Source organism: Drosophila melanogaster, chromosome X, assembly GCF_000001215.4.
Source record: "Drosophila melanogaster chromosome X".
Lineage (NCBI taxonomy): Eukaryota > Metazoa > Arthropoda > Insecta > Diptera > Drosophilidae > Drosophila > Drosophila melanogaster.
Window position 1 is genome coordinate 13,984,086 of NC_004354.4, and position 23,978 is coordinate 14,008,063.

Consider the following 23,978-nt stretch of genomic DNA (forward strand, 5'->3'; position numbering starts at 1 on the left):
TACGTTTATAACATTCTATAGTGCTAACAAAACATGTCATCTATTCAAGTTGAATCTTAAAGTTTTCCAATTTCTTTAGCGTTTTTTTTTTTTTGCCCAATTTCCTGATTAACTAAGCTAAACAAAAAAAAAAAGCGATGATTAGTTGGCGCCTCTGGTGGCGCCGGAAGTTCGAGAATTTTCTTCTTGCCGATTCTATTCGCTGGCGACTTCTAAAACTGACCAAGCATTTAGTTAACTTACTTTTCTTTTTGCCAATTTATTGATTGGCTTACTATTTATTTCTTTATTTTTTTTTTTTTGTCTCTTTTTGCTTTGTCGATATATGCATTTTATTTTTTGCCAGTTGTTGTGGCCCAGAAAAGTGCATTTCCATTTTACATATTTGATAACATTCAGCAAATTTTTCCAAAAGCGCATCCGGTTCAAACGGGAAGTGCTACAGTCGTCGCCAAAAGAGCGGTTGATAAAAAAAAAATATATATATATATATATATATATATATATATGGAAAGGGTAACAAAACTGATTCGTGAATAGAGTTATGTATACGTCTGGGTGTTTTATTGCCATTTTTTATATCAACTAACTTATGTTTATCTTCACACTTAACTATAGGCATTACGATTAAGTTCTTTATAATCAGCAATAACTGAAGTCTGTCTGAATAATAATATACAAATATTATATATATATAATCAAAAATATTATATCTAGCATACATTTATAGTAGCAATGACCCTAAAGTGTATTTCTTATCAAAGTTAAATTGTTTAGCACCTTATTTTAGTTAAGTCACCAATGGCTAGTAATTTTGCAAATATTTTATTTAATTAACGCCGTTTTTTTTTTGCAATTCAAAGTTATAGTTTATTCAAGGCTTCTATGGACAAAATTAATCGCAAACAAGTTTTTGTCCAACACTTTCCATTCCTCTCACTTCACACTTTTGCTATTAATCCATTTATGGCCAAAATTCATCCAAACCTAACACTTTTCTTATCGAGTAGCACTTCGTGTTCGATTTTTGACCCACGCAAACACTTGATAAAATAATATCGCAAACGAAGTGCCAAATAAATGATTCGATGATTTGAAAAATTGTTTGAAAAGTAAAAAAAAACTCACCATAAACGCCAAACACCGCAGTTTCAAAACTTTGTTCTCGTTCTTCTTCTTGTTGTTGGTGTTGTTGTTGATGCCTTTGCCGCAGTTGTTGGTTTTGTTGTTGTTGATGTTTTGGGTGAATTTCTTGTGGTTGTTGTTGTTGTTGATGTTGTTGTTGCACTTGCTGTTTGCATTGAATTAAATTTGACTTGATTTTTGTTTATTTCCACTTTTCTGTTTTCTGCGGTTCGCACAAATTTTTCACTTGGAAAAAATTGTTGTAATTTTGTTGAAATCAAAGAATTAAGGTGCAAAATAGGTTTAATTTCCTTTAACACAACCTTAGAGCATGTTTTTTGTTTAAATTGTTTGCGTTTTTCTATTTGAAATGAAATTGTAGTTTTTGAGATGGGGAAAAAAACACAAAATAATTGCGGGATATTTTTCGGTATTTACTTTAGGCTGTTTAGATTTCGAAAAATGCTCCAAGTCCAAAAAAGTTGTTGTAAGTTTTTCTAAAGTTTTTAGCTTGTTGTCGCTTTTGTTGTTGTTGTTGTTGTTGTTGTTGTTGTTCACACACACACACGTGCAAAGCCGCCTTGAGTTGTTGTTTCATTTGGTTGTTGTGGTTGTTGTTGATGTTGTTGTTCTTGCGGTTGTTGTTGCTGCTGCAGTTGTTGCCCCTGTTGTAGATGTAGTTGTTGTGGTTGTTGCATTGTTGAAATACAAAAAAATTACGCTTAAGGATTTTCTTGCTTCTTTTGTGTGGTTGTTGTTGTTGTTGACTTTGTTAAAAACTTTCGCTGTTACTTCATTTATTTGTAATTTTTTATTTTATAATAATATATTTATAAAACATTTTTGTTGTGTTTAAGTTTATGCCTGGGAAAAAGTATACAAAAACTAGTGTTAGAAACCGACGCAGAGCACTTGAAAAAAATTCAAAAAAAAATTAATTTCATGAATGAAGGACAGAAATGAATGCAAAAGGACCTATTACTCGAAATTCGTGTTTCCAAAAACCGCGCACAAAAATAAAGAAGAAAAAAAAAATAAACGATAAAGAATCCAAAATATTTTCCGTACAAATATTCGTAAAATATTTGAATATTTTGTCGCTTGGCAAAATGTAATTTATTTGCTGTTTGCGGCTAAGGCTAACGAAAATAAACACGAACGAACGTATGAAAGTGTCTGCAAGAACTGCAATCGCATCGCGTGTGAAATCTCTGCGAAAGTCCAAAGCCGACAGAGCTGCAAAACCAAAAAGCCTGGCCAAAAGCCCAAAACCCAAAGAGCATTGGCGTTGGCAGCGCGGCGGCAGCGCTGCGACTGCGACTGCGTTGCTTCGTATTGCCGAGTGATTCCCGTTCGCCTATGTGTGGGTGCCCCTGCACATCGTAGTCCATACGTATGTGTGTGTGTGTGTGTGTGTGTGTGTGAGTGGTGTGTGCTTGTACTAAGAGCGCCGCACGCGCTTCGTAAAAGAGCAGCGTCGGTGAAAAACGCAGCAAAGCTGAGCCAAAATGCACCTCGTTTCCCACCGCGAGTCACTTTTTCTCTTTCACTCAATCGCAGAAAGTGCACGGTGCGGCGCTCTCTCTTTTCGCTCGCTCGCTCTCTCTCTCTCTTCGCAGTGGACAACGCAGCGTATGCGTAATCTGTACGAGTGCAGCAACATATCATTCAGAAAATAAAACCCACAAACACTCACACAACCGTCTGCCATATGTTTCCCGAAAGTTTTTGGGGTTCAAATAAAAGGACAAAGAAAGGTCCAACAAATTAATACGCAGGACAAGAACTCTAGTTGAATGTGCATTATTTTTAATAATGCCATATATGCCCTCAAATCACTCAAATAAAATTGAAACTATCATTTTTATCAATCTTAAAACGGAATGCAATCTGATCGATTTTAATGGTTTGCAAGAAAAATATTAAAAACTGATAAATTCAACAAAACAAAAAAAACAAGGTTCGAAACTATTCTTTTAAATTTTTTATTAAATTCAATAAATTTGCTTTAATAAATCTAACAAGTTTTAATACATTTTCCAACAAAAATGATGAACTTATCATTTTTAAATAATTATGTTTATTCACTGGTTTAAAAAAAAGTGCGATTTTATGTGCATGCCACAAAATTAGTAGTAAAGCACATGAATAAGGCTAAATGAAAAATGTGGCAATTCGTTTTAATTCATTTTCATACAAAATTTAAAATCGAAAATTGTAATCTTTAATTACAATTACTTTCACACTAAAACCTTAAAAGTTTTAGTTGAGTATAATACAAATACATTTAAAATTGAAGTATGGAAATATTTAAACTTTAAATAATACAATGCAATTGCCAAATTGACATAAAAAAGAAACAGTAAAAAAATCATTGAAATATCATTTAATATTTAGAGTTCTAATATGCACTAAAAATTCCGCTCAGAATATTTTCAACAGAGCTCTGCGATATTCCGTCGGCAATTTCTAATCTGATGTCTAAGCTGCAGTTTTTTTTTTTTTTTTTTTTTTTGGGTTTTTTTTTTGGCACTTGTTAATCAATTCACAAATTCAGGACAAGTGACAATTTAAGAAAACACATTACAATATTAGTTACATATTATTTTTTGAGGGCCTGTTGCAATAAATAGCCACTACCTAGCTACTAAAAATTTGCCTAAAATATTTATACACTTAATTCGGAATTGACATTCTTTATAACTGCAACTAACTTCTTAAAAACATAGTTTCAATCCTTCAAAACACTGGATATTTGAATCTTTCCTTTCGTGGTTTCGAAATGTTATTATTAGAACTTGTCAACACTTGTAAATAAGAATGAGTAAGCACACAAATTCAAACATAAAATGGTGTACAAATGAAACATGAAACATTATGCATTTTCGAAATGATAAACAATATCCTTTGAATGACTTTAGTTGTCCTTGGAAAACGCAACATCACTAGTTTCCCTCTTAAGACTTTTAACTTGGCTATGCATGATTAAAATCCTTAGAAAAACACATGACCTTTTGGGGCACTTAAGTGATCCTCAACAAACACAAAATACGAAAATTCTGTAATTTTTTGTATATTATATATATGTGGTCCTTCCGGTTTTTCTAGCACTTTGTCATAAACACTTTTTGAGAAACAGCACAATTTGCTAAAATCAAAAATAGTTGCTGCTGCTTTCACTTGCAATATTTTATATTCAAAAAAAAAAAAATTCTTAAAAACACTTGAAAAAAATAATGAAGTTACGCGGCGCGATGTTGGATTTTTTACTGCTAATATAAATATATATTTTGCGGGTATTTTTGTAAAGGGAAGAATTTTATTTAGAAATTACTTTCGACACAGGAAAAAATGCGATTTTTTGTCGATGGATGATTGATAATATTTGACTTTTTTTTTTATTCGTGATTGATGTTTTGAATTGTTGTGTTGTTGTTGTTGTTGTTGCTGCTGTTGCCGCAGGTTGTTGTTTTGTGTTGCAGTTGTGTTGCAGTTGCCGTTGCAGTTGGAATAGGTGTGTGTGAATGTGTGTTTGGTGTGTTTGTTAGCCGAGACAGAGAGAGAGCTGTAGCTTTTCTTCCGCGGACTGCGTACGTGCGCGACAACGTGCGGATCTGTTATGATTCAATACGTTTTCGATACGTTTCGTTTACGTTGCCGGACCGCCGATGACGACAACAGCAACAGCAGCAGCAGCAACAGCAGCAGCAGCAGCAGCAGCAGCGGCAGCAGCAGCACACACACACACACCCGCACACTCATAGAATGCAAAAAAAAAAAAAAGGAGAAGAAGTAGCAGAACGCAAAAATATAGTGGTCGCAACTTCACTCGAATTCGCGAGTGAAAACCTCGCTCCGAAAGAGCGAAAAGGCCGAAAAGAGTGGAGCAAAAAGCGAAAAACGCATTGCATGTGTGTGTCTGCCAGCGTCGACGTCGACGTTGCAGTTCGCGAAACTCTCTCGCACTCGGCCTTCAAAGAGGCCGCTACTTTTCGGCCCAAAAGAGAGCCGTGCCGCCAAAAGGAAAAGGAAGAGGAATAGAACTCAAACTCTGGCCAAGATTGAGTGGAAATCCGCCACGCTGTCAACTATTTCAAGATCAATGTGTTTAACGGCAAGTAAGGTAGGAAATCTTCTAGCACACATTTTCCAGGATTTTTTCGGGCAAAATTATATGTGATTTTTGGTTTAACACAAGTTGCGGAAATTTGATCTTGAATATTTTAAAGAATTTAGTTTCGCAATTTTACAAGAGTTTTTTTTTTTATAAATTTTAAAAATGTAGTTAAAAAGGATTTTTTTATATACCTAAAAAAAATATCATATATAGCATCGTTTTTCCGTCTTTTTAAAGGTTATATAGAGCTTAAGAACTTTTCAAGCTTTTTACTTTGAAAAATTACTCTTTGAAGCATTCTTGCCATATTTAAATTTAAATTTTTAATCGAGCATTTTGCTTATCAAGAGCATGCGAAATGTTTTAAATGTATTAAATTTGGAAAAATTAATTTCCAAGTATGCATACATTTTAAGTTCTATTTAGTAACTTTCGGTTCAATATCACAAATTGAAAAACTCTATTAAAATAATAGTGTTACATATATATATTAATTTACAATGATGCCAACAAATATTTGTTTAAGAAAGAAGTTTATAAAAAATACAAAATAATCCAAAAAGATTCAAGATTCGTTTTGCCTTGCAGTCATTTGATCTACACATCTAGCCAAATTTTGATGGGCATTGAAGTAGAATTGTTGTTAAAATATATATATAATATTTAGGCCCCAACTGGATGATCTAAGGTGTAAAATATTGCACACAGATAAGAAATATATTCCGCTGGCAACAGTCTTAATTAAGAAAAAATTTTAAACTGCACAATTCTATGAAAGAACGGGAACTATTTTATATGCTCTTCACAAGCAAATTTTCTCCAGCACTTAGCCGCAAAATTAAGACAATTTTAATTTTATTTATATATATATACATATATATATATATATTTTTTTTTTTTGGCAGAACGAAGAGAGAAAGAGAAAGGGGTATGTAGAGTTTTGTGTGGAAAGATCGCACTAAAATAAAATTCACAATAAATTCTTGATCAACTTTGGCACAGTAAAAAAAAATAGGTTTTAGCTTTATGTTATAACGATTTTCGTAGTTAATTTGAAATATATTTCAGAGTTTATTTTTTGTTTGAATTTCAGCGCTTTTTTCGCGACTTTTTTGCGATTTTTCATCGCTTTTTGCACTCACACACCAAGCGACGAGGAGCAAACGACACAACCGAATGAACGGACCAACTGGCGACTGCGGCGGGGCAACAACGACAACAACGGCGGCGACGTCGGCAGCGACGCCGGCAGAACGCTCCAAACAAAGGCAAACAAAATAAAAAAAAATTTGCGAAAAAGGAAAATAAAAAATTGGCAACGAAGAAACTACACACTCACACGCACACATACAAATCCGAGCTGCATTGGTCAGAGTTTCGCCAAAAGAGAGAGAGAGAGAGAGAGTGGAAGAGAGATCGCGAATTTTTTGCGAATAAATGTTGCGCGCAACATGTTGCCAAAAGCGAAATGGCCACGCAACGAAGCAAACACACACACACACACACTAGATGACATGCAAAGGAAAAGAGAGTTGCTCTCTCGCGAATGCGAATTCTTCGTTTTTGCAAATTCTCTTTTGTTGCGAATTTTTTGTAGCTTCTTTTTCGCTCGCTTTTATCAGCGCTCCCGCACACAAATACACATACACCTGCTTCGCCGCTCTCTCTTTCGCTCCCCTCTTCCTGCCCTTTCACTCATCGAGAGATCCGCTTTATTTTATTTCAACTTTTTGCTGCCCAGAATTCGCACACATGGAAGCTCGGCGCAAAAAAAAATACATAAATTAAGTGAGCAAAAAAATTAAGAGGAAGAAGCAGCACAAGAAGATAACTCAGCAAGCATTGGGTTTGCAAAAAAAAAAAAACAACAAATAAAAAAATAACAAAAACAAAAATTAGAAACGAATTGGGTGGAACAAGAATTAATTTGCGAAAAAAATGTGCGCGCTTTTTTGGGAAAATAGATGAAAAGGTTCTGCCGATTATTGTAATTAATCACATTTGTGTATATTTAACTACCATCGCACTTGCAGCCACTAAATTTTGAAATATAACTTATTTCGGTTCTGGATCACCTATTAAAAAAAAAAAAAACCAAGCAAAGTGGCGATCTGCAACTTTTAGAAGTTGTACATAGAAATTATAGGCAAATAATTGCACTATTTCAATATTCCAGTTCTTGTTAAAAACGAATTAGTTGTTTTATTTTAAGAAATAATGTTAGGAATCTATTGGAAATGATATTCATTCAATTTCCCAAATGTGGCAACCAATTGTACAACCTTTTTAGTTTGGAAAAATGCATAATAATGCCCAAAATCTTTGTTGTGACAACTTTTAACATTTCGAATTTAGCATAGTGATCTTTGCTGTTTTTAGGACCCCTAAAATAAACCCTTTTTCACTGCAACCCCCCGCAATGATCTTACTTTTGGCTGCCCAACAGCTATGTACATAAATATACATATGTATAAATTTCGCCGAAATCTGCTAGTTGCCAAAAATCCACGACCACCACACTTTCATTGCTTTGTTTTGTTTCGGTTTTCTTGTTTGTTTCTTGTTTTTTTTTTTATATTTTTTTGCACTTTTATCGTTGCTTTTGTTTTTATTTAGAAATTCGTTGTTTGCTCAATAAAATCGAAAATGCGACGACTCTCGGTCGCAAAGAACGCATTCGGCGAATGGTCGCTGCGGGGATGGAGGGGGCGGCTTTTGCGGGTTGGGGGCTGGGTTCCAGGACCTTTCCGTCTGCACGCAGTCGCCACACAAACACCAACGCACACTGACAGTGGAACGTGGAGAGAAACACTCAAATAAACTGGTGCCAGACATTGACTCCAAAAAAAAAAAAAAAAAAACAACGAAAAACCACGTGCAAAAAAGGCGACAACAACTCAGCCTATGTTGCACCAACCCACCAGCCAAAAAAAAAAAAAAAACAACAAGAAAAAAAGCCGAAAGGAGGGGGATAAAAGCAAAACAAACGGCCCACAGGACGCAATTTTGCACCCACACAAACAGGACTTCGTCCTTTTTCGTTCGACCTCGGCGGCTTCGTATGCTGCTTCTTCTTGTTCATCTATGTAGCTGCTGCCACATCTTCTTCTTGATATTTTTTTGTGTCTGCTTCTTTTTTGTTGGCCCTGCGTTGCCAAGGGTTTCCTTTGTTCCCGTCGGCCGCCCAGCCGCCCACATTGCAGCCCATCCAACACCCCGCCACCGCACTAGGCCACCCAACCAACCAACCACCCATCCACTCTAAGCCAAGTCTGTTGCACTCACAAAAACGACGAACGCGACCCCAAACAAAAAAACAGCAACAGAAGCAACAAGAATAACACGAGGCGCACGGATTTGGCAGGACATTCATTGGAGTCTCGAATACCCTTCAACATCTGGCTGAGAAACATCAAGAGATTTGATCTGCTTATATAAGCTTATATGACACCAACAATTACAGAACAGAATCAGAATAATGTAGTTCTTAGAAAATTGAACATTTTCTATGAGAAATCTGCAGGATTTTCAAATGTCACGTATTAGCGCCGCAAAGCATGCAACAAAATTCGAAAAACTCAAAAACCTGTGTAAATTATTTACTTTTATTTATTTATTTAGAAGCGATGAATCCATAGAATGGTAAATTATTTACTGTAAATAGTTTTGATGTTTATACTTTTAAATTACTTCCTGGAGAAGCAAATGAAATATTTTCACGTTTCTGGCTAAAAACAAGCGGAAGCCATATGATATATTTTGAACCTCAAGGTATTCTGATTTTTTGCGAATGGACACTTGTAAATTACAACAACAACAACAACAACAACAACAACGAGTCTAATGGACACTTTTGCCTCAGTTTTGCTGTTGTTTTTATTTATGCGTGCCGCCCCCTTTCGCCCAGCCCGCCGCCCACTTTTGCTTAGCTGCCCTTCGACAGCAACAAACAAAACAGAACAAGAAAAATGGCAAAAAGAAGGCAAAAGGAAAGCGCCGCTTCTTTTTGTTTGTGTTTTCGCATTATTTGTTTTGCTCGTTTTGTTCGTTGCGTTTTTGGACTCAAGAGTAGGCCTCTCGACTCGAAAGCAAGAGCACTACGCTCTTTTAAAATGCATTTGTTTGCAAGTGCAGGCGAAAGAGAAGCAGAACAAATTCTGATTGGAGATGTTGCTAAAGTTCCTTCCTTTGGCAACATGCTGCTAAAGCGAATGTTGCGCGTTTCTCTGTCAGGATGAAAAAAAAATTGCTAATAAGAAATTCTAAGAAAGTTTCGAAGGAAATGAGGGGGGGGGGAGGCGGGGAACTCAGGTGCTAATTACCAAACAATACTGAGATTTATTTCCCCCCAGCTGAAGTGCTGTCAAAGTTTTGCGTTTTGAATATTACAAACAAAAAATCCCAACACAAATAAATACCATTTTTTACGTTCCCCAACTTACTCGGTACTTTAAGCTCTTGATTATTTTTGCAATCAATTTAACTTTTGCAGCATTTAAAACAAATGACTTATTTTTAAATAAAAGTCTTTCTTTACATCGTTTTTGATTTAATTAGTTGTTAACTTGCATTTTTTTAACATAATCAAATTTAATAATATTAATATTGTTTTGATATATGGAATAAACTGTAAGCTTAATAAATGGTTATTTACGATTGAATAAAAGCGAATACATCCTAAAACTATTTTGTTGGACTTCAACTAACTTAAAGCTTATATAAAAAGATATTGTGTTCATGTTAAATATTTTCTTTTTAAATTAATGTAAGAAATGGATAAACCATAACCAAGCGACCATGCGAATTTTATAAAACGCAACCCACCACCGGGAATTACAGGTCAGGAAAAAGAGCTAGTGAACTACGCCATGTTTTTGTAACTATGATAGAAAATCGTCGGCCATTAAAATGGGAAAACATTGAATACGAATAGTACTGAAGGAGCAGTGAGTTGTTTAAGTAATAATACTACTTACCAAATTATATTTCCTCTCTGATATGATTATGATAAAATCCCATTCAATTGCAAAATTAAGTTATAGACTTGTCGATTTTGCAACATTTTCATAGTAAAGCAATCGCTCTCCATTTTAGTTAATTTTTCTATCATTTCTCGGTGTTCTGAAAGAGGAAAAAATGCATTGAGGTTTTCTATTCCGATATATGTATGTACATATGTACATAGATACATCTATTATTTCAATGACTTATTGTACGAAAACCAAGAGAATTTCATTATATTCTACCACTAAAGAAGTGGCTATACTAGTCTTTCTTTTTCGACTAAATCTTCACTTTGTAGCAGAACTTTAAAACGTCCTTCGATTTGAATGTCTTCTTACACTCTTCACCTCGTCTTCTCTATCAATTTCTTCTCCCCTTTCCCCCCTCACTTTCTATCACATTCCTTTGAAGATCAGCTGTAGCGGTTAGAATTTGGCCATATCGAGCGTAAAAATACATAGAGGAAGGCACTAAAAACAGCTGCAGCTCAAGAGCGAATAAAGGTCGCCCCCGTTCCGCCCTCTCTTGCTCTTTCATCCCCTCTCGCACCAACCCACACACTTTCACACACACACACACACACGTGCACTGCGTAGGGAAAAGCAGCGCAGTTGCAGCAGAAAAACAGATAAACAGCAAAGCAGAAAAGAGGCAGGTTGCTCTCTCTCGCTCTCACTTGTGGGCTGGACTACAGTCGTTGTTGTTGGTTTGGCCAGCCTAAAAACGGAGATCGCACGTGTGTGTGTGTGTTTGTGTGCGGTGTGTGTAATGCTTATGGCTGTCTTGCTGTTGTTGGTTTTGTTGCCCTTTTGCAGTTGGTGTTTGTTTTTATCTCACACTCGCACACACACATGCAACCGGCCTATGCAATCGAACGAATACGAATGGTAAATAGCATGTGTGTGTGCGAGCGAGAGGTTTCGCTTGTTTTTTTTTGTATTTTAGTTTTCTGCCTTCCGCCTTGTGGTTTTTGTTGTTGCTCATTTCGGCTTCTTGTGCGTCCATTGGGCATTGCATTCGAGGTGTGTGGGTGTGAGTGCAAGTGCGCAGTTGTGTGTGTGTGTTCGGACAGCCTCTCTTTTTAAAAACGCATAAATGTTGATTACAGTAAATTGACAATTTGTTGTTGTTGCTATCTCGCTTTTTGGGTTTATGTTTTTGCACGTGTCTGATTGGAATCCTGTACCGGCTCCTTTTAGACTTGTTAAATAACGAAACCTATGTACAATCATTTTTTTAATCATTAATTTGCTATCGAATAATACTAAAGAAATAAAATTTATTTTAATTTGCATGCAATTTTTTTTTATTATAAGTCTTATTGTGATAAAAGTTTTTGGGAAACACATGGTTATGATGTTAAAAAGAACATAAAACCATATTAATAAGTGCTAATATGCAGTTCAAATATCGCTTTATAAAGTGCTGACATAAATGACCAAATTTCTCGAGAATTTTAGATGTATTTACCTTAGGTATGAAGTTAGGTTACATCTGATGAATATTAAAAATGCAAAGCATTGGTTTTAAGCAACGAAAACAAAGATCAAAGTCGTCGATTAAATAAATCCCGACTAAATTTATTGCTTATTCCCGGGAACTTACACTTTTTGTTACTTCTCTTTCGTGTTTCTTTCAACTGGATTTGTCCCGCCAATTTTCCAATCAAAATTTCTGACAGAAAAAAGCTAAGCGCTCCAAAACCTTGGGTTGTAGCGTGCCGAAGAGCTGATTGCTATGAAACACTGTCCTATTTGACAGCCGCTAAGCGCTAGAGTTGTCACCGAAAATGCGTTTTTACTAGTGCGAACAATAAAATTACCTGCGCAAAAATGGAAAAATGGGATAAAAAACAAGATGAGTAGCAAAGAAAATATTTAAAGATATATTTGTACTGAAATTAAACTGAGAAGGAGGTGCAAACGTGTTGCAAAAAAATTGAATTCACATCTAGGCACCCTAGCAACCCTGTCATTTTGACATTGCCGCTCACACGCACGCCACACAGACGCACGTTAGTCACAGCAACGCACACACACACTACCAAACGGCTACATTTTTTTTCGAGTGTGTTCGACATTCATAATTTTTGTGGTGGAGCTGCCTGCAAAATCGAATTTTATCAGTTTGCCAACGAAGTTATCGGCCATAACTGCAAATAAAGTTCAGCAATAACTTGGCGCTGTTACGATGTGAGTTTGTGTTTTATCGAAAGTTGCATACTTTATCTAAAAACCATTGTTTTTGTCCAAAAATGTTGTAAATGCCCGAAAAAATACCAAAGTGAGAACAACAACAACAACAGCAGCAAAAAAAAAGCAGGAGCAGCAGCAGCAGAAGAAGCAGAGGCAGCAGATAAAATTTAATATAATATCGAAGAAGAGCAAGAAAAAAGCCGTAAAAGTTGATAAATCGAATATATATGTGTGTGTGTGTGAAAAATAATAATTGCGGCGTTCGCACCAAGTATTCGCCGTTTTTTTCTATTAACTTAAATTCGCCAAAAAAGCGGCGTTTGCTTTTCTTCTTTTCTTGACTCGCCCTCTTTGTCTCACCCATCCGCATATTCTCTTTTCGCCTTTGTCTTTTTCGTGCGCGTTGTCTGCATTTTGTCTGTGTGCGTGGGTGCGTGACTCGCTGTGTCTGTGTGTGTGCGTATGCAAGCGAAATTGTTGCTTGTAAAAAAGAAAAATCTTATTTGGTTTTTTTTTTGTAGTTTAATTGCCAACATTATTGATTTTTCAAGCGGTTCACCCCGTTTCTCCCCCTCCGCATTCCTCCTGTCCAATCTGCTTCTTCTTCCTCTGCGGAACTACGTGCATTTGTCACCCAAAAGGGAAATCAATAAGTTGGTAAAACAGCGAAACGCCGCACATTATGGTTAAATTATTGCTGTTTTCGCGTTAATAACGCAATTTCTTTTGTTTGCTTCGAGTGTTTTTCGTTGCTGTTGTTGTTGCTTTCGCAATACAATTTCTGGAAATTTTGGGGCATTCATTTATTGCCTTTTGTTTCTGGTTTATCTGCGTCTTTCTTTCCCCTTCTCCTCTTTATTTTACTTGATTTTCCGTGTGTCTGGGAAATGTAAACAGTTAAAGGAGCCGCAAGGTCACGCTAAAGGAGTTGGCAATAGTGGGTGGGCTTTGACTTACACAAGCAGAAATTTATTTTGAACTTCGCAAAAAGTGTAACGGAAATAAATCCAGAAAATATTGAAAATATTGGTTTACAATATAGTCTAGATATCCAGAATCAAGTTAATAACTTTGAATTCCGTTCATATACTTCAATATAAATATTATTAAGTACTACAATTTGAAAACATCTTTAAATATACAACATATTTTGAATTAGTTTATTTTTTTTTTTAGCCACATAGAGACATCTTTGTGGCATGCTAAATTCTGTAGTAAAACTTTCTTGGGGAAAGTGAAAGCCACGTATCAGACCAAAATCCACCCAACCCTGCACACACGCATCCCCATAAAGAACGACCTTGAGCTGCAAAAAGGAAAATTCTCTTTGACTTGCCACGCTCTTCCCCAAGAAAACCAAGTGAAACTCCAATTTACTAATGCTACTATTTCACCGATACATGTAGTTGAGCCCTTATTTAAATTAGTAATTAGTTTAATTTCACAGTTGAAACCACGACTGTAAACATTAGGGATACTAATTTATAGTCTTAATTAACGTTGAGTGGATAGTGGATGATACCGAGGAACTACTTAATTGGTTAACTTCACTCCGATCTCGTTTGCAGCTCAACGAGAAGGTCCAGACTCAACCCGCGTTTCCAGTTCACCGCGTAAAAGGAACCAGCTAAACGATGTCCAGCCTGCCACGTCGCATCATCAAGGAGACTCAACGTTTGATGCAGGAGCCAGTGCCTGGGATCAATGCCATTCCCGATGAGAACAATGCCCGTTACTTCCATGTGATCGTGACCGGACCGAACGATTCGCCCTTCGAGGGCGGCGTGTTCAAGCTGGAGCTGTTCCTACCGGAGGACTATCCAATGTCAGCGCCCAAAGTGCGCTTCATCACGAAGATCTACCATCCGAACATCGATCGTTTGGGCCGCATTTGCCTCGACGTGCTGAAGGACAAGTGGAGTCCAGCCCTGCAGATCCGGACCATATTGCTATCCATTCAGGCACTGCTCAGTGCACCCAATCCCGACGATCCGCTGGCCAACGATGTGGCTGAGTTGTGGAAGGTCAACGAGGCGGAGGCCATTCGCAATGCCCGCGAGTGGACCCAGAAATATGCCGTCGAAGACTGAACGCCCGAGGTCAGGAGGAAAGTCAGAAAGCGGATCCGTCAGTTGTATCGGCGTTTTTCCAGAAAGTGGGTGCGTGACATGAACGGGCGGGTGGGTAAATTGAATACTTTAAAAGCAACCAGAAAAACCTAAAACATACGAAAGAAAACATAAAATAAGAAAAAAGTAAGGAAGCAAACATAAAAAAAAACGATTTAAGAACACATTTTTTTTTCGAACCTTCTGGGGCGGGATATACATATAAAATATTAATATATATATTTTTTTCAACCAATCGATCGGGGCGATCGGCGAAATGGAGGAGAGATAGCGAAAGCATTCTTTATGTAAGACGTATACATGTATCCGAAACAAACTAAAAACGAAAAAAAAAAAAAAAAAAAAAAACAGTAATTGGTTTTAGTCGTTTCTATTGATTTGTTCGAGGGTTCTGGTGTCTATATACATATAGCCGTATATAATTCTATGTGTAACTGAAATAACCAACCCATAACCATTAACACATGTAGCATCAGATATGATAAATCAATTGGAAAGGCAAACAAGAAGGGATTTTGATTTCCTTTAACTCGTCATTTGAAAACTCGGCTTAAATGTCAATTCAAAATAGAGAATTTTGATTGTATCATTTTCAGTGTTTCAGAAAATTTAAGATGTGATCGTCCAACTTGTAGACTTTACTTTTCTTAACTAAGAGTTCACCATTTCGATTGATACTTGAGCTTTGCCTGGGTTGTGTCAGAGTCCCTTTGATAAACGATAAATAGTTTTTACTCGAAAACAATTTTTTTTAACCAAACAATGAAGCCTTTAAGCTATTAGTAATTTTTGAAAAAAAAAAAAATAAAAAATATATATATAAAAAATATACAAAAATATGATACATGATCAAAATACAATGAATGCATACACTATATATTTATACAAAAAAAATACAAAAAGAAAAACAAAAGTAGTGGCTTGATTGCGTGAAAATTTCAAGTGCAGTTCTCAACAAAAATTGTGTACAGTAATTAAATGTTTGTCACCGAAATCACTAAAGGATAATCCAAAAAACAATAGCAACCGAAAAGCAACCATAAATCAAAGAGTAAGCGAAAATAAAAATTCAGTTTTCTTTAATTTTAATTAATTTTTTTCTAAGAAAAATAAATAAAAACGAAAAATTCAAATAAAAATTATAAAAAATAAACCGAGTTGTGTTTTATTTAAATAGTTAAGTGGTAATATAACTGAATGGTAAGTTTATTAATTAATTTAAGTGTTAAAAAATTACTGAATTTATAGGATTTTGATTTGGATACTATTTATAAATAGTATCAGCCGATGCTGCCTTGTCGAAACAATGACATTTGATTTGTTTTTGGCCCAACTGACACATAAAATATCGTATGCATAACATATTATGAAATAAAAGAACTAATACTTATTATGCCAGCCGAACATAAAACGAATTTTCGAGTCTAGAGTTCCCATCTGGAAGGGCATGACAGAGTCCTGGCAGGCCTTTTAGCACGTGTCAAAAACTCAAAGAAGAAGACGATGACTTTGAAGTCTACAAATCATATTTCTCTGAACAAGTGAACTGGCAACATGTCGAGCTCGTAAGTAACTAGGTTTTTCCTATAGAAATTATAGCAAGTCACAGTAAAATCTTGTAGCCAGAACAACAACAGCAGCTGGATCGATTGGTTCCTCGGGATCAAGGGCAACCAGTTCCTCTGCCGCGTGCCCACCGACTACGTGCAGGATACGTTCAACCAGATGGGCTTGGAGTATTTCAGCGAGATACTGGACGTGATCCTGAAGCCGGTGATCGATAGTTCCTCTGGCTTGTTGTACGGCGATGAAAAGAAGTGGTACGGCATGATTCACGCCCGATACATCAGGTCAGAGCGTGGCCTGATTGCTATGCACCGAAAATATATGCGAGGAGATTTTGGATCGTGTCCCAATATCTCCTGTGATAGGCAGAACACCCTGCCAGTGGGCGTCAGCGCTGTATGGGGCAAGTCAACCGTCAAGATCCACTGCCCACGGTGTAAAAGCAACTTTCATCCGAAGTCTGATACACAGCTGGACGGAGCGATGTTCGGGCCCAGCTTCCCGGACATCTTCTTCTCGATGCTGCCGAACTTGACATCGCCCCTGGACGACCCACGGTAAGTAATTCTCCGAATATAGTCCTGGTTGTTTTCTAAACAAAGCGCTTGCACTTGCAGTACCTAGGCTTTCGGTTGCACCAAAGAGCTTTGACGCAACTCAAATCGCCCAAGCCAAAGAATATAATATAATTAATTTTTTTCTAAAAAAAATAAATAAAAACGAATGATTCAAATTAAAATTAAAGATAAATCGAGTTGACTTTTATTTAAATTGGTAGTGTAACTGATTGGTAAGTTTATTCAATTTTATGTTTAACAAGAGAGAATGCTATAGTCGTACAGATATAGTCGTATATGGAATTCCGCGACTATCAGATACCCGGTACTCATCTAGTGTGTACGGATTATGAGCGGAGTCACCCGGTGCTTCAGCTGTCTTAACAGCGGATTAACATTTTATATATCGATGCTAATTGAACTGAACTGTATTCTTTCTTTCTCTCTTGTAATTTTGCGGTCATAGCGATCAGACGTGATTTTTGTATATGAAAAAATAAATGAAGTTAAATAGTGTATATATGATTCTTATTTGCGAACCCCATTACAATGATGTCAAAGCAGTGAGGCATCACAACTATTCATTGGTGGCCCATGAGGGGAACCTTGCTCATAAGAATCATAATTAATAATTGCTAAAAGCTGTTTGGCAATTTTATCTTCGTGGTCGGCTTCATCCAGATAAATCACCGTGCCTACGTTTTCTATCGCGCTCGCTCTCATCACGACAGAGCAGTATACGCAAACATTCGCGCTCGCTCTCATCACGACAGAGCTAAGTCCCGTTGCCCTTCGATTCCGTTAGATTTGCCGGAATCTCTGCCAACTCAAAAAACAAGACGTCAAAGAAGAACACCGATAACATACGAGCATTTGTGCATTACATACAGTGGAGCAACGTCAGTATAAACAATGTCGAAATTTGATCAACTGGTGCGAGTTCAAACTGACCGCATTGAGTCTTTGAAGCGCTTGTTCAGTAATGTGAAAAAAGACTCGAGTGCGCGGAAAACGGAAATATATTTCGAAAAACGTTTGAATCAAATCGACGAGTTTAACAAAGAATTTCATCAGGCGCATCACACACTTATATGCATGGCAGACTACGAAGAAAGTGTGTATAAGCAACAAAATACAATCAGCCAATTCGAAGACCTGGGCATGGAAGTTTACTGTTTCGTGGCCGAAGAAAAGAAACGAATTTATCCAGGCACAGTGACGCACAACGAATCAGCTAACTCTACAATAACAACACATGTAGAGGAAGTACGGATACCACTGCCAAAATTACCAGTTCCGAAATTCTCTGGCAACTGCGCGGACTGGCCAAGTTTTCATGATGCATTTTTACGCTTAATTCACAATAATGAGCGTCTGGATAAGATTCAAAGGTTCCATTTTTTAAAGGAAGCATTACCAGTAGGCCTGGACAACGACATTCGCCAAATCGCTTTAACTGAAGCAAACTATGAAGTCGCTTGGACCACACTTCTACAACGATATAACAACCCACGAATTGTGTTCGCCAGCCACATGAACATGCTCTACAACTTACCGAATCTTTCGAAAGAAAAATCTGCTGACATACGGTCTATGGTTAGTACAGTCAACGTCTGCATTGCCGCTTGCAATACCGTCAAGGCGCCACTACAGGGAGGAGATTTTTGGTTGACTCATTATCTAACAACCAAACTACCCAAAGACACTCACACAGCTTGGGAGCATCATCTGGGCAGCAAGATTGACGTTCCTTCATACAAAGATCTGCAACAGTTCCTAAATGATCGACTTGTTACGTTAGACGCTATTGAAAGCCGTAACGCGTGCAGCGGCATGAAACAGTCAAATGAAACTTCAGACGGTACTAAACGCGTGCGTGTGCACAGCGCCCACACCAGGTCGGGTGCTTCCGCGTCCGCTTGCTATCATTGTGGCAACTTACACATACTTCGAAGATGTCCGCAATTTCTTTCAATGGATTGCTACCAACGGAAGGAAGTGGCCAGCAAGGCAAAATTGTGTCTCAATTGCCTGGGAAAATCGCACACACAAGCAAGCTGCCCCAGCAACAAGAATTGTCTTCATTGTGGTCAACGTCATCACACGATGTTACATTTTCCAGCAACACAGCCAACGCTGATACCCTCCTCGACATCATGCCAAAGTTCAGCAGCCAGTTCAGATGCCAAGCCGACTCTACAGTGCATGTCAACTACAACTTCATCTATGACTCATCGAAAGGTACTACTAGCAACAGCTCGGGTTGTACTCAGTAACCCACAGACAGGATGCCAGGCCACGGTAAACGCGCTTCTTGACCAAGGATCGGAAGCAACTATCATTTCGGAGCATGCTGTACAGTCTCTCCAGCTCTCCCGAAGCACAACTCGCACTTCAATCACCGGAGTCGGTCAAGATTCAGGACGACGCTGCAAATTCATCGTAAGTTGTTCGGTGCAAACAGCAACTAACCCAAATTTCTCGTTAAAGGTCGACGATGCTTATGTTTTGAACACGTTGACATCACACATGCCAAGTCAAAGTTTTCCAGCAGGAAACTGGAGTCATATCCATGGTCTCATGCTCGCAGACCCCTATTATTATAGATCCAAGCGAATCGATATCATTTTTGGAGCCGACCTTATGGCACAACTCTTGTTACCTGGAACTAAGATTGGCTTGCCAAACGAACCCATAGCGCAGAATACTCAACTCGGATGGGTTCTGTTAGGCAATGTTGGCAACACGCATATTACACGCCACATTCGATGTAATCATGCCATAATAAACTCCGAAGAGCTGCTTAAGGTATTTTGCGAGGTAGAATCAGTTCCAGAACGCCCAAAGCTCTCCAAAGAAGATCAATGGTGCGAGTCTTTCTTTAAGCAGACCCATCAACGTCAACCAGACGGCAGTTATCAAGTCCGTTTGCCATTCAAGAGGAACTTTGACCCCAGTATGACGCTCGGAAAATCTCATCAGATCGCCCTGAACAGATATCTTCAACTCGAAAGGCGCCTTCAAAGGGACCCAGACAAATGGATCAGATACTGCAAAGGAATTGAAGAATATTTTCAACTAGGTCAAATCACGTTGGCAGAGACGAGCGAAAACTCAACCATAACCACGGATTCCTACGGTCGGCATGTTGCATCATGCGTGCTACCACATCATGCAGTTTTCAAAGAAGAAAGCCTCACCACAAAACAACGTATCGTTTTTGACGCATCGGCCCGGACCTCAAATGGCAGATCGTTAAACGATGTACTATGTGTAGGTCCCACGCTGCAAAATGATCTGCCAGCCGTTCTCTTGAATTGGAGACAATATCAGTTTGTTTTCACTGCCGATATACAACGAATGTATCGCTGTATCAATGTCCACCCTGATGACACGCAGTACCAGAGGATTTTATGGCGGGCGGCGGATGGAGTCATCAAACAGCATTGCTTAACTACCGTCACGTTTGGAACAGCGTCTGCACCTTATACAGCTATAAGAGTCATCCATCAAATAGCTGAAGACACACAGACAAAATATCCTATGGCATCCAACGTTCTCAAAAATGAGATATATGTCGACGACATTCTCTCAGGCGATCATTCACAAGAGGCAGCAATACGGAAAAGTTTGCAAACTATGCTAGCTTTAAAATCCTCTGGCATGGAGCTACGAAAATGGGCTAGTAATGACCAGGATCTGATGGCAACGATACCTCTCGAGCATCGATGCAAGCAGACATCCCTCAGTTGGGACAATGCGGACACCATCAAAACACTGGCAAAGATTATATTGAAAGAAATCACACTAGCGAAGCAATATCGCGAGGACGGATCGAGTACATCACTGGATTGGGATGAGCCAGTTCCCAACACCATTGCCGTCAAATGGCAACAATTTCGACAGCAACTAATGAAGGTTAAGACGATCAAAATACCACGCAGCTTCAAATTTACGCCACTATTTAGTAGTGAGATACAACTGCACACCTTTTGCGATGGATCCTCCAGTGCTTACGCAGCAGCAGTGTATGCACGCACCCAACAGTCTGATGGGACTTTCTATACAACGCTCATCGTCGCAAAATCAAAAATTTCGCCAACCAAGCCGTTAACAATACCGCGCACTGAGCTATGCGGTGCAGTATTAGCTACCAAACTCACCAAATGGGTGCTGGAGAATACCCGATGGACCAATGCACATATATCTACCTTTTACTGGACCGATGCTACCATTGTTCTGCACTGGATTAAAGGAGACATTACTAGGTGGAAAACGTTTGTAGCCAACCGAGTGTCTTACATTCTCGACCACACCTCAGCGGCTCAGTGGCACCACATAGACACATCGGAAAACCCAGCAGATTGCGCAACCAGAGGCTTACCACCGAGCCAAATACCTGATATTTGGTGGCATGGCCCATCCTGGCTATGCAAACCACACAATATTTGGCCAAACACGCAATCACAATTGCTCAATCCAGAAGAACGGGATCTGGAGGCCAAATCCATAAAAATTAGAGCCTTCACTACCTTGTCAGACACAAAGGATTCTATTATTGACCGATTCTCGTCGTATACAAAACTGCTACGTGTCACGGCATACATGTTACGATTCTGCCACAATGCTCATGCTCGAGCACAACGAAGTCACGGATCACTCTCTCCTGACGAGCTGGATGAGGCCCTGTGCTGCATAGCTCGCCTTGCACAATCCGATACATTTCACGCCGACATCCAAGCGCTTAAAAGGAACAAGCCGTTACCACCCCGTAGCACACTTTCAAATCTTACACCGTTTCTTGACAACAATATCTTGAGGATTCGTGGCCGTCTCAAGCATTCAAATCTCTCTTTTTCTCGAAAACATCCAATTATATTACCTCATTGTCACCTATTTACAGATTTGGTAATTCAACACTCTCATCAGCTCACTCTACATGGCGGCGCTCAATTAACACTGGCTCACATACGCTACAAATTCTGGATTCCCAGAGGCAGACAAGCAGTCAGGCGAATCATCCGGAAATGCGTCACATGTTTTAAGGTAGCTCCAGTCGTAGCGAAGCAATTGATGGGTGACTTGCCATTACATCGAGTCAACCCCCCAACTCGTCCGTTCATTACAACAGGAGTTGACTACACTGGTGCGATTGAACTTCAAGCCGCGCGTGTACGAGGATCAACCACCTACAAAGGCTATGTAGCCATTTTTATATGCTTAGCAACCAAGGCGGTCCACTTGGAAGCCGTCACTGGACTTTCAACAGAGCACTTCCTGCAAGCATTTACGCGATTCACCGGACGTCGAGGACAAGTTCAACATATGTATAGTGATAACGGCACAAATTTTGTTGGCGCGAGTACATCGCTTAACCAGCCCATCACTTGCAAGGCAGCCCTAAACGAATCGACATGTCAACATGGGACAAGGTGGCATTTCACACCTCCATATTCTCCCAATTTTGGTGGCATCTGGGAGGCAAACGTGAAAGCAATGAAGCATCATCTTAAACGGATCGTCGGCAGCCACAAGCAGACGTATGAGGAGCTTACTACAGTTTTGATCAGGATTGAAGCATGTTTGAACTCACGTCCACTTTGCCCGCTAACCGCCGACCCTGACGATTTAGAAGTACTAACTCCAGCACATTTCTTAATTGGTGACGCACTACTGGCACCGCCACAAGGTCGGCCGAATAATAAGCCTTTGCGTGAACTATTTCTCGCACAACAACACATGACGCGACAATTCTGGTCTCAATGGTCTCGTGATTGGTTATCACACTTGCAAACTCGGCCAAAGTGGTGCCAAATCAAAGATAATCTTAGCATCAACGACTTAGTCATTATAAAGGATGATAATCTACCACCAGCTAAATGGACTATAGGCCGAGTCGTCGAACTGCACCCTGGATCGGACTCGCTAGTCAGAGTGGTTACATTAAAGACGAAATCTGGCATTCAAAAGAGGTCAATCACAAAGCTTTGTCCACTTCCGATTTCAACATAATTATGATCAACACACGGATCAAGAATCACAAGGAGCCTTCATGCTGGACGACGCATTGGCGGGCGGCATGTACGGATTATGAGCGGAGTCACCCGGTGCTTCAGCTGTCTTAACAGCGGATTAACATTTTATATATCGATGCTAATTGAACTGAACTGTATTCTTTCTTTCTCTCTTGTAATTTTGCGGTCATAGCGATCAGACGTGATTTTTGTATATGAAAAAATAAATGAAGTTAAATAGTGTATATATGATTCTTATTTGCGAACCCCATTACAATGATGTCAAAGCAGTGAGGCATCACAACTATTCATAGTGTGAATTGCGAAAATTCATCATTTTTCTGGGATATCGATAGATAGATTGGGGAATAAAATCGGAAAAAATTTAAGAATTGTTAAAAAGTGTGGGCGTGACGGGTTTGGCGGTTTTAGGGCGTTCTAGTGGGCGTGGCAAAAAGTTTTTTTGGCAAATTGATAGAAATTTACAAGGCTAATTAAATTATGAAAAAATCTCCAAAATTGGTTTAAAAGATGTGGGCGTGGCAGTTTTTGGCGGTTTTAGGGCGTTCTAGTGGGCGTAGCAACATGGGTCAACAAACTCTATAACCTTCAAACTTATAACCGTTTTACTCTAACGGTTATAAAAATTCCTGAATTTGCAACATTTTGCTTTGGATACTGTTTATAAAATAATATAAAATATTTACAAGTACATATAGTTCGTTTTATAATTTATTTTAGTTATTTATCTTAAACATTGAAAACTCGTAGCAAAAATTTCCAATAAAATGTCAAATTTGTTTTTATATTTCACGACTACAGTTGTCAATCAGCTGCTCAACTTGGGACTTTGGGATTGGAATTAACCTGTCGGCAGGCCTCCCACTAAGTCCGGCTTAACCCTTCACTGGGTCCCCGTCCACTGTGGGACCTTCGGAGGTCCGGCGATGGGGAAAAGCGACGTTCAGGTCTTGTCTATTTTTTATGGTCGTCGCAGCGTGCGAGAGTGTGTGTGCTGGCCACTCCCCCCGAAAACGCTTTTCCCGCCTCTGATTGGATGCTCTTCGCGGGCATACATATATATGTATGTACGTATATATATTTGGTTCTGGCGATTTCGAGGCCCCTGACCAACAACACAGGGCAGTCAAATGTCGAACCTAAAGCAATTTTTTCCCTCTAGTCTTTATTATTTTTCATATATTTTTTGTTGCATTTTTTTTTTTTTTTTTTTGTATTTTTGCTGCCGATGTTGTGTTCTCTGTTTTTTT

The 23,978-nt window shown here is 38.6% G+C and overlaps 3 protein-coding genes and 1 long non-coding RNA gene across 12 annotated transcripts in view, besides 3 other annotated features; 3 read left to right on the forward strand and 1 right to left on the reverse strand.

Moving 5' to 3' along the window:
* mamo (maternal gene required for meiosis) overlaps positions 1-6,442 on the reverse strand; it is a 144,412-nt gene extending 137,970 nt beyond the window's left edge. For 2 of the 5 annotated variants that reach the window (NM_132704.4, NM_001272610.2), the window contains exons 1-2: positions 2,286-2,357; positions 1,129-1,989 (exon numbers count right to left, since the gene is read on the reverse strand). The gene's annotated coding sequence lies outside the window, so the exon portion shown is untranslated. Of the gene's footprint in view, positions 1-1,128; positions 1,990-2,285; positions 2,358-4,459; positions 4,747-6,384 lie in introns of those variants that run through there. The other 3 variants (NM_167387.5, NM_001103508.4, NM_001258732.2) reach the window with 2 other exon arrangements.
* A 205-nt stretch (positions 6,443-6,647) lies between these two features.
* lncRNA:CR44655 (long non-coding RNA:CR44655) lies at positions 6,648-7,335 on the forward strand. Its single transcript, NR_123901.1, has one exon. It is a non-coding gene; the product is annotated as a long non-coding RNA:CR44655 (long non-coding RNA).
* Positions 7,336-8,845: 1,510 nt separating this feature from the next.
* Positions 8,846-8,884: a mobile genetic element.
* Positions 8,885-12,259: 3,375 nt separating this feature from the next.
* Positions 12,260-15,720, forward strand: ben (bendless). Of its 5 annotated transcripts, NM_001258734.2 has the most exons (3): positions 12,260-12,438; positions 12,531-12,643; positions 14,010-15,720. In NM_001258734.2, the coding sequence occupies exon 3, from the start codon at positions 14,076-14,078 to the stop codon at positions 14,529-14,531; it is 456 nt and encodes a 151-aa protein (NP_001245663.1). In that variant the 5' UTR covers positions 12,260-12,438; positions 12,531-12,643; positions 14,010-14,075; the 3' UTR covers positions 14,532-15,720. The 5 variants fall into 5 exon arrangements, with proteins under 5 accessions (NP_001245663.1, NP_511150.1, NP_001162752.1 ...); NM_078595.3 differs by lacking the exon at positions 12,531-12,643; NM_001169281.2 differs by lacking the exon at positions 12,531-12,643 and having other exon boundaries at positions 14,010-14,682.
* Positions 15,721-16,124: 404 nt separating this feature from the next.
* Positions 16,125-16,804, forward strand: Ste12DOR (Stellate 12D orphon; the record flags this gene model as incomplete). The annotated part of the gene is made up of 3 exons (NM_167390.3): positions 16,125-16,135; positions 16,193-16,693; positions 16,754-16,804. The coding sequence occupies 3 exons, from the start codon at positions 16,125-16,127 to the stop codon at positions 16,758-16,760; spliced, it is 519 nt and encodes a 172-aa protein (NP_727747.3). The 3' UTR covers positions 16,761-16,804.
* Positions 16,805-16,947: 143 nt separating this feature from the next.
* Positions 16,948-23,074: a mobile genetic element.
* Positions 17,033-22,997: a mobile genetic element.
* Positions 23,075-23,978: the final 904 nt, after the last annotated feature.

Bases quoted from the DNA above. Each gene is read 5' to 3' on its own strand.
- ben (NM_001258734.2), top strand. From the start codon at position 14,076: ATGTCCAGCCTGCCACGTCGCATCATCAAGGAGACTCAACGTTTGATG.